A 10,954-nucleotide genomic window follows, 5' to 3' on the forward strand; every position below is an offset into this window, starting at 1 on the left:
CATTTTCTCCTCAAAATTTGGGTCATCTAGCTGAAGAACTCGAGAATAATGGCAAAAACGAAGTAATTTGGCAAATCTAAAAAGTTGGAATTTTATAGCTTTTGATACACTATCAATTGATAGTTGATTGGTTTACTTATTTATATCTAGTATACCAATAATGTAAATAAATTATAAATATAATATATTATCAATACACCAATATTATGATAGTTTTTAAAATCACATCTTTAAAACTATTTTTTTTCAATTTTAAATATCATACATCAATTTTAAAAAATCAAACAAAAAATACATCAGGGACCTTTTGAACCTATTTTTATAAATTTGGGACTACAAAAATACATTTCTAAAACTTAGGAACTAAACGTACATATACTTCAAAACTTATGGATTAAAAAGGTAATTTTTTTTCTTTTTATTATTTTAAATGATGATATGATAGTTTAAACTAAAAAATGATCTCTCTCTTGACTTCTCTCTCTCCAATTCAAACACTCTTTGTTTGGCCAGGGAGGTTGGGATGATAAATGATAGTACTTTTCTCTTTCCATTAAAAATCACAAAGAGAAACCTTGTTCCCTGTTGTTGAAAAGATAAGATAATCCATCAAGTCAACATGAATTAAAAAATTTCTCAGTAACAGATTTTTATCTCCCATATCAAGCAGCCTTGATGGCAACTTTCAAACAAAGGAATATATCCTGTATATATAACATTTCCATTATATGTATGAGAAAAGTGAGTATACTTTTGCCATAAGATCTGAATTGTAGCACTACATTTTTCAATGGGGGAAGGATACATAAAAATTTGAGATATTGGAAGGAAATAGACAAAAATTATTAGTCATAATCAATCTGGGGTAAAGAATAATGATACATTTTTACTAAAACCACAACTTGAAATAAAGGTAGGGCTGTATAGACCTTGGTATATGACAATACCCATGTTATTATCTAATCTAATCTGTAGCAACAAAAATTTCATATCCAAACCAGCCTGAGGAATGCTCTATTTCAACTTTGGAGGACCTCATCAAAAGAATTTTATTGATAAAGGTTGAGACCCATCGCCCCGTCTTCCTACGGTCCAACAATCCAGCCAAAACTTCCTACAAAATCCTGCGACAGAAGTTCATTATGTGATTTGATGTCAAAGTAGAGCTGAGGAAAAATAAACAGAATTCATAATGCCAAATCAGACGATAAAAACGCAGAACGCCATTTTACATTCTCGGTGGTTATAATAGGGGAAATAAATCTTCAAGCACCTGTGATATAAGCCCATTATGATTGTACATTTTTTTTTAAAGGTATTGTAATTAAAGTGTGGGGTGGGGAAATCGAACCTCAAACCTCGAGGTCGATAGTATGGACACTATGCCAGTTGAGCTACGCTCTTGTTGACCCATTATGATTGTACATTACAACTTTGAATTGCGAAATCAAAGTTTGTTCCAGATTAGATTGGTTTAGGCAACCATTACCAAATTGAATCGGTTCTCGATATTGAAATAGAACTTTCTTTCAAGTTTCCAGATAGCAACCTTGATCGGCCAAATATTTTGACTATCATGATCAGATTAGATAGATCATGGAATGGGCAAACTTAACTATCTTGTGAATTTGGGGCTCCTTTTTGCCAACTCGAGGAGTTTAATAGTAATGATAAAGAGTTTATATGAAAAGAATGAGAGATAAAGCATCAAAGTACCATGTCCAAAAAAACTTTTAGGTTGGAAGAAGCGGCTTTCTCTCATCAGAACCAACAAGATGACTAGCCTGTAAAGTGCAAGGAAACAAAAAGTAAATCATACAGCATTTTGTCAAGGAGAATTTTTCATACAAAATCCTGAAAACAAACTCAGAAGACAGGCCTCAGAAGACAGGCCAAATCCACACACCTCATCATTTGCTCCTGCTGCGATATTTATGAAGGATCCCTTAGACCTGAAAAGGCAAATCCCAAAAAATTAAATATCCAGAAAAAACAATCCAATAGTTTTTCCACCAATGAACAAATCAGTCTCTCCAAGTCCTTAGAGATCATATTTGTTTCACAGTTTTCAAAGCAAATGAATTAAGGTCAACCATTAGGCTGAAATTGTTTTAAATATAATATAAATGAACCCCATGAAAAGAAACCACATCAAATCGATGTCTCAAGCTATGAATAAGTTCCTACCTCTGGCTATCCACATCCACCATTTCTGTCATCCCATTCTGCTCGTCTTTGACTTTTGAGAGGGGTGAGAAGAACTGAAACACAATATCAAGAATTAACAGTCAACAATTATATTTTGACATCATATTTAGCCTTGTCGGTGTTATCCCTTCCTCAAAGTACCTGGTGCATAGAAATGAACACTATAGATATTCCCAAGACAAAGTTCATAGTCAAAGTATGACCAAACAATGCAGCAGACGCTATGCCTGTAAAGATAGTAGCAACTGTTGAGGAGTACTTCTTCAGAATTGTGTCTGCAAGAAACAAGTGTGATATTAATCCATGGACAAAATGTGTCCAGCAACTTGTGATATTAAAGCAGTTTTCTAAATAAGAAAAATGCATGCTCTAATAAAAAAAAATACTGAGAAGCCTATAAAAGCTTTAGCTTACCTGCATATTTGAAGAAGAAAGAGGATAGAATTCCTTGGGCTGCATTATTAGCTATTAGCAGCATTGTGGCTTTTGAGTGACCTTGGAGTATATCAAAGCTGCTAGGACCTGAAATTTACAAGAAGCCAGAAAGCAGCTAATCAGAGCTCTAAAATGCCGTTGAGCTAATACAATCACAGTGAACGCAGCCAAAACCAAAGACATCCCTAAAAATGCTGGAAATTGAGCATAACTGGCACTGGCAGCATTTGATAAAAGAACATTCCAAACAGGCCAAACATTTAATTCAATAAAAAAAATATCCACTCTGAAGAGAATTTGAATTGCCATATATAATATCTAATCAATATTTTAATTGGCATGCTTGTTGTTAAGAACACAGATCAAAACATATGTAAAAAAAAGTAGAACTCAACGTCAAATTACATCTACCAAGGCATGATCAATATTATAAGCTTCTCAGGATAAAAAAAATGAAAAATGAAAAGAAAAAAAATAGACCTCGAAGATGCATCTTTTGGAAGAAATCATACAAAATCTCCTGTTTATTTATTTGGGGAGGTGGTCAGAGATTTATATATTACCTTTCATAACAACTGTTCCTAATATTCCCATGAAGTTGAATATCGCACCATATCCATATAAAAACAAGTTCTGCAATTCAATAGAAAATCCACCATTCAGAAGAAGGGTCTCAGTTATTAAGCAGATATAATGAACATTAAGAGACGAAATATTTATATAAGCATAGAATACTATGAATTCAACATAAAAAAAAGAGAAGCCATGAGATAAAGGAATCATCACTCAATATCCCACATCCAATATCCCAAATTCTAAACAAACAGAATGGTTCATGACAAAATATCTTGACTACAGATATGATGGACAGCAATTCTTACTTTTCTACAAAACAACATATGAAACAGAAAAATGTATCTATTTAAACATCTCAGCTTCTCCTCCAGATTCAATTTAACGCAACACAATAGCAACATTACCTGGAGATAGATGCTCGTATCATACTGGCTCTTCAAAGCATATTCGTTATAAACTGAAGCTAGAGATGGAACAGTTACCTGTAAAAGAAATTCAAGTTACTTGAAAACATTTAGAAATCGAAGGGAGAAGAACTAGCTTGTATGTAAGCCGGTGCTAGCATTCTAGCCTTACAAGATCCACTTACAAAAATCAGAGTGTAGACATATGCGCCCATGGTAACTGTGAGACCCAAATTGGGGGTACCTTCAGGTAATGATCGTAACTGATTTACGCTTATTCCAATAAGCAACAGAGCAAGTGCTTCCCACTGGGGCAAATAAAAAACAAATATCAGTTTCATTACCTTCTTTGTTTTCTTCAATGGTAAGGCTAGTTTGATATTCAAGCCTTTCAGGGATAAGACAAGGAGATCTACCTTTTTTGTTTTAGAAACTGTAGTTCAAGTAGAATATCTAAGACATTCAAAAAGATAATTATGTGAAAGGTTTCTCCATACTCTTCCCTCTTCATTGGTGAGGGCGACAAGACAAGCTTGAGAAACTAGTATAACATCGAACATTCTCAGATGAGAAATACATATTTTAACACTTTCTTTTTTACTTTTCAATCATTAATGACAATTTTTGTTTCTTGTTGACAAGAAAAGCCATTTACTGGTGGTAATCACAATCTAATCGATGGAAGCTTCTACTTCAAGTACAAGGCAGGTTGGTGCATATTTGGTTTGGTTGCAAAAGAGATGCCCACCTCTCATTTCCCATATTTCAACAATACCAACACTCAAAAAGAATTTTATAACTTGAAGGATCAAGTGGCACTGGCAGAGTGTTTTCTTTTCTAATATACATGAAGAAACCAATCCATTAAGGAAATGAAGAGCAAAGGAGTGTATAACCTATCCTCGGATAGTCAAATGACAGTTGGAACCTTTTGTTTAAAGAAAATTAAAATTTTGTGGTTTTCCCTTCTTATTTCGTTCATCAAAGAAATTTGTTTCTCTTCTCAAATAATAATAATAATAGTAATGTTAATAGTAACATCTAATGCAGAAATATCAAACAAATATAAGGTAATAAATAACCGAAGCTAATAACTTTCTATATTTGATTTTATAAATATGTGCATAACATTATTGCATAAATAATTGGATGTTATATTACAACTAATTCCCAAGCTTTTAATACTTTTTCTCCACCCTCCATTGTAATAGCTCACAGTTAAACAGTTAAATTACACCTTGAGCAGGCAAAATAGCAGAAGAAATATACTAACCTGAATAATAGAAAATCGCCGTCTCATAATAATCTTTAGCAAGACAGCAATCACCAAAACCTGAACAGACCGAATAATCAAAATATTATTCGTGCAAATCATATAAGTTGTATAATGGGAAATTAATTAATCAAAATATTATTCGTGAAATTACATAAAATTTGTTCAGTGAGAAATTGAATAAGAAAGTCAGCTTAGAAAAAGCCTAAAACATTTGCACCAGGACAAAATCAAATCCATAAAGGTATATTACTTATTGGACATAGCCATATAGGTAATGCATTACGAAACAGCCAAACTATTGTCCAAGAAAATGAGAACCCTCGAGTAAGATGTGAGCATTGGCGCATCAAGAGAGAGACGCCAATCGTATGAGCCAGTTATTTTACCACAACAAATACAGTAATTTACTGATACACATTATACCTTTAAATTGCTAAGCATCTTCACAGTTGCAGGGTTGAAATATAGCTGTATGGAGAGTAACCTGGTTAGTTATACATATCTGAAATTGTTCAAACACAAACAATAAATTCTAACAATGAAAAGTAGCTCTAAGATGTATCTAGTTAAAACATAAAATAAAAAAAATAATAAAACAAAAACATACTCTCTTTAATAAATATGAACAGTATACCTGCATGGTAAACTTTAGGTAATTGTTGATTGCATAGAGAAGTGCTGGCACAGCAAGAAGCACATTGTTACGTGCTGCCTGCAAAAGAAAACAAGACAACTTTTGAATAATACCTAAATAAGAAATCTGAAGTTAGCATTCAATTACTACCCTCAAGAAGCGTCTGCCCTTACAAGAGTGAAGAGACTAAAAACACTTTCACTACAAGTAAAATATTAAATGATCTGGAGAATCCAAAAGCTTCAAAAAGCAAACTAAGTTCAGAGTCTTCTGACCAATAATTAAGTTCAAACCCTCAGCTTAGAGAAGTCCTAATAGACAAGACTTCCAACAACCCGCCTTTTTACTATTTTTCGAAACATTTGGCTCAACACAAACAGAATGATCTATAGGTGTGTGGAGTTTTCTTGAGAGAGGTTTTTACTTTGTCTAGGTTCAACACCTCCCTATGGATGCCTGTGTCCAAAGGGTTTTGTATTTATTCTTTGTTTCTTATAATCCTCAACAATTGATGCAGTTTTATTTAGTGTTTGATTATTGTTACCCTTGGCTTTTGGGTTGGAGTTACCTTTTTTTTTGTCAGGTGTTTCACTTACTATGAAGGTATGGTTTTTCCATCTCAATTCATGTAAATCTAAAATGTTTTGCTTTGAAAAGGAAAGCATAGAGATTACATTCAAGAGCAACTATTGATGATTGATTAGATAACAGTCATGTGAGAGAAGTAACCTGCATAAATGTTGATATTGAGAGAAGAGGCTTTTCCCCAACTTTCTGATGTCTAGCCTGAAAAATTCATAGTAAGAGTTAAAACTATGCCAGATCCAAGGGTCATGGGTCTGTTCGGAAGCAATTCAATCAAGAAACTCAATTGAATGCTTTCACGTGAAATTAGATGAAAAGCTCTACAAATCCACAAATTCGAAAGTCACACTGAAAACCAACTCATTTAGAAAGTATAGTTCTTATTAGCATATATATAATGATGCTTTGTCTTTAAAATCAAAATCAATTAAATGATCTGACTTGAATGCTAAATTAAGAAAAAGCAGTTTGTGCATCAAAAACATTTGTATAGTGATGTCATATCAGCAGTTCCTGTATTTGATGGATTACATTTATCGCTTAAACTAATTGTTTACCTAAAGAACATATGTGATTTAAAATGAAATCGACTTCTAATTTTATATAATTCTTTTTGGATAAGAGACTTCTAAATTTTATATGATTCAAAAAACTACTCATTAGGATTTGTGGCATGAATCACCTATTAAAAACACCATAGGTTTGCTTGGGCATTGGGGTTTGTGAAAACAACAAAACAACTTTAGAAGGATAGGTTCAAACCTCATATTGGCCATCCACCTTACCTAAGTTATTAAATTCTGTCCAGCTTTTTGACAACTAAATGTTATAAGCTTAAGCAATTATCGTGTAAACTAACTCAGCATTGACAAATGTAAAAACAAAAAAGTCCATAAGTCACAATGTCTTTCATATCTCCCACAATATAATAAGAATTAAATTATTAACTTATATTACAACCAAACGAAATTACCGGAACCTATAAACTCACATGATGAGGATTGAGATATCCATTCAAATTAGGCATTACAGGCTCAAAGGTACTTTTAAGAGTTTAATTTGTATATATTCATAAAGGCAAAAAAATCAGTTTCCAAGTACCTGGATTATCAGCATAACAATAGCAAAGATAACCTTCGTAATCTCGGTCAAAAAGTTAACACTAATAGGACTGAACATGAATTTCCCATCCACCTTGGACATATAAACCAAAATAGGCTGGCAATGAAAATGAACCAGTGTTAGGCATTTAAAAACCAGGTTAGATCACCTGACAATTTGACCTTTTAAAACAAATCCAAATACCATCAAACAAGAAAAGGAAGATTCATGTGGGGGACAAGCACCTTGTCGGCTTTTATGTTTACATGAAAAAAATTTCAGAATTGTGCAATCTTCCATGTAAACTAGTAAAGTATATCATGCTTAAAAAACAGAATATATATATATATATACAAGCACAACCATCTGTTTCTTTCTACAGTTTGACAAGAAACAATTGAGTTGATTGCTACATAAATGTTAAAATTCACTAAATTTTATTCGCTGTGAGATAAGTACCATTAATTTATAGAGGCAAAGGTGGCAATGGCAGTTGTCCTATAGCAGTTACATACGTTAATTGCTATTTGCTTAGCATTCTGAAGGTTGAATTCGTTAATAGAAAAATAGATATATCATATGAGCAAGTTGATGAGAGTAGCAACGATAACGAAGGAAGGGGAGGATGGCGGACAATGGCAACAAATTGGACCAACAGAACGACAAGCATGTACAAGGCAATCGAGAAGGAAGGCTGTTGAGGTTTCTTGATGGTCCAACTGAGCTTAAGGAATAACAGTAACTAGTATGAATTGCAGTGTGGGATACAATCGGTGATAGGGAGAGTTGATATACAAGAGTAAGCAGTAGAGTTAGGTTCAGTACATTACAGAATGGACAGAACAACAAAATTTTATTGCTCAATACCATTTCAAAAGGAAAAGAAAGAAAAACACATGCAAAAAGCAGTATAATCAAGGTAGGACAATCTTTTGCATGATTACATTTTACTGAGAATTCAATTAAGAAAGAAACAAGCATCATCAGAAACCATGTCAACTAATAGGTTCAGGGATGACATTCACCTGCAAACCAACCAAGATACAATCACCTACAACCAAGAGGGTGTTTAAGGCTCGTTGCTTAGACGATACTCTGATCTTATGTCGATCATATGCCCTTGATATACCTTTTGTAGTGGGGGAAACCAACTTGGAGTGACATACACTGCATTCTATCATACCGTTCTTCATCAGCCTACCGCAAAACTATTGCTTGCTCAGACTGACTAGATAAAAAAAGAAGCACGGCCAACGCTGCGTGATGAAATGAAATCCAAGAGAATCAATGTCACCAACAAATGAAAAATTAGTAACCAGCACAGACCACCTAAGAAAGATGTACACTGCAGCTAATGAAAGTTATGCTTCTTATTTTAAAATCAGATAGAGACACCGCGGTGGTGCATGTTGAGATCAAAAGAACAACACTGCACAACACAATTGCTGCAAGTCAACGTGAAATAAACATCATGTTTCTCTCAATAACATAACCTCATAAACTCTGAGGATAGCAATTAACAACTGACTAAAAGAACCCCGCAAGACATTCAAAGTTCCATAACAAATACGTTTTCAGTCACTCCCATCTTGAGAACATAACAATCAGAGCAGAGAGTCTAATCCCCACCCCCGCCTTGACAATGGGTGTTAAAAACCAAAAAAATCCAACCCAAACAATCAAAAGGGATAAAACCAAGAAGAAAAAGAAACCCAAGGGGTAGATCCATAAAAGAACAAAATAAAATTCAGACAGATCTTATCAAAAGATCACATTACTTGACAGTTTCAAACAAGACAAAAGGCCAATTCCAGAGATCCCCATCAACCGACGCAACAAGATCACAATTCTCAAAACAGAATAGAGAAGCTAGGATCTCAATAGCTCAGAATCAAAACCGAAATTCAGCTCCAGTGAGCGCAGTCATTAAAGTATAAAAAGAAATTGTGACAAAATCCAGTGAAATAATAAAACCCACCTGATCTAGAGGCCTCGGAAGGCGAACATTGAAGGAAGAAACAGCTCGAGGACGGCAAAAACTGGCTGGGCAGATCCAACGCCTGAAAAGACTGCAAGAAAAAACTAAAAACACAGTGTTTTTGAGATGAAGATAGATTCAGAATCGTGGTGGAATTTAAAATCTGTTGAGAAGAAAATCGATCTCTCTTCCTTCATCTTACCTTATATGGAATTTGAATTTTGCTAACACATGCGAGGATTGAGGAATATGCAAAATTTCACTGAGAGAAAGAGATCGCGCGAAACGTTTATTATTGTTAAAGCTCTCTCTCTCTCTCTTTCTTAGTTTATTTAATTTTATTAAACCAAAATTTAAGTTCCTTTAATTTACACGACGCGGCTTCGATCATTCTCTTTAGGAAGAAGGTGATGCAGCGATGGTGACATACCAATCGACGGCCGTTTCTTTTCTTTTTCCTTTTTACCTTTAATTTAATATTTCTTTTTTCATTTCCATAAATTACCATCTCAATGCCATAGTTGAAAATTTCAATCGAAATCCCACAACTTCAAATTTTTCAAGTGTTTAATTTTGAAAAATAAATCATTTTATAAAAAATTGAAATATTTTGTAACCACTCAAAATAGCTTTTTGAGAGTATTTTCTATAATTTTTGTTAAAAGTGTTTAAATAAAATGAATTTTTTTAATAATAATTTTTTTCTCAAATCAATCCAAATGGGCCCTAATGTTTGAAATTTTTTCCCCAAATTTTCAAGTTATTATCATTTTAAATGTTGATGATTCAATTTTAAATGATATAATTCCAATTTTTTCCAATTTTTTTCAACGTTATCATTTCAAGTTATAATCACATTTTTTTCCGAATTTTTCTCAACATCAATTATCATTTTAAATGTTGATGATTCGATTCTCACCTGTAATTTGTGAATCACAACATATATACATACATACAATAGAGATGAGTATAGATTAAATAAATATTAGATAGAAATATTTATTTTTCGAAAACTCTCGAACTATAATAGATATTTTAAAAGTTTAACCATCAAAATAGTTATTATTATTATTATTATTATTATTATTATTATTATTATTTGGAGATTAAAATAGACATTGTGATAGTTAAAGACCAAAATGCAATAAATAGTAAAAAAATTCATAAACCAAAATGAGATATTGATCTATTAGTTATAGCTTATGATAGTTATGTAGTTTCCAAAACAAATATCATATTGTTTTTTCTTCAAGTTATTATAGCATCAACTACTATACATTTATATATATATATATATATGAAGGGAAACTTTAAGATATATTTTGGTAAATATTCACGACTTTTTTTTTTCTTTTTGTTAAAATATACTATTTGTCTTTAAAATTACTTTAAATTTCTAATTTGTACCTAAAATTTAAAAAGGTTCAAATTTAATAAAGGGTTTATATACTACTTTCATCGCTATACTCTTGGTTTAGTTCATTTGGTTTCTATACTTTCTTGTTCATTTCAGTCTCTATACTTTTAATTTTGATTCATTTTTGTCCTTGTACTTTTAAAATGTTTATTTTGATTTTTGTACTCTTAAAACGTGACCATTATGATCCCTTCAATTTCATTTTCACTACATTTTTAAGGGATTAAAATGATCACTTTTTCAAAGTTGACCAAAATGAACCAAAGTCGATACAAAGACCAAAATAAACATTTTGAAAGTATGTAGACCAAAATGAATCAAAGTTGAAAGTATAGTGTCT

General features: G+C 32.5%; 1 protein-coding gene across 2 annotated transcripts; it reads right to left on the minus strand.

Moving 5' to 3' along the window:
- Window positions 1–683: 683 nt before the first annotated feature.
- Window positions 684–9,644, minus strand: LOC120075902 (CMP-sialic acid transporter 3-like). 2 transcript variants are annotated; one of them, XM_039029643.2, is made up of 17 exons: window positions 9,400–9,644; window positions 9,198–9,301; window positions 8,245–8,475; window positions 7,220–7,336; window positions 6,263–6,319; window positions 5,534–5,611; window positions 5,323–5,367; window positions 4,897–4,956; window positions 3,809–3,931; window positions 3,624–3,701; window positions 3,207–3,276; window positions 2,623–2,730; window positions 2,350–2,483; window positions 2,188–2,261; window positions 1,907–1,952; window positions 1,717–1,784; window positions 684–1,124 (listed from the first exon to the last, which is right to left on the minus strand). In XM_039029643.2, exons 3-16 carry the CDS (start codon window positions 8,410–8,412, stop codon window positions 1,734–1,736), a joined length of 1,209 nt encoding a protein of 402 aa, XP_038885571.1. In that variant the 5' UTR covers window positions 8,413–8,475; window positions 9,198–9,301; window positions 9,400–9,644; the 3' UTR covers window positions 684–1,124; window positions 1,717–1,733. The 2 variants fall into 2 exon arrangements, with proteins under 2 accessions (XP_038885571.1, XP_038885572.1); XM_039029644.2 differs by having other exon boundaries at window positions 9,198–9,288; window positions 9,400–9,595.
- Window positions 9,645–10,954: the final 1,310 nt, after the last annotated feature.

The sequence above is a fragment of the Benincasa hispida genome, chromosome 4 (genome assembly GCF_027475165.1).
Source record: "Benincasa hispida cultivar pf3 chromosome 4, pf3_genome.v1.1, whole genome shotgun sequence".
NCBI classification, from domain to species: Eukaryota; Viridiplantae; Streptophyta; class Magnoliopsida; order Cucurbitales; family Cucurbitaceae; genus Benincasa; species Benincasa hispida.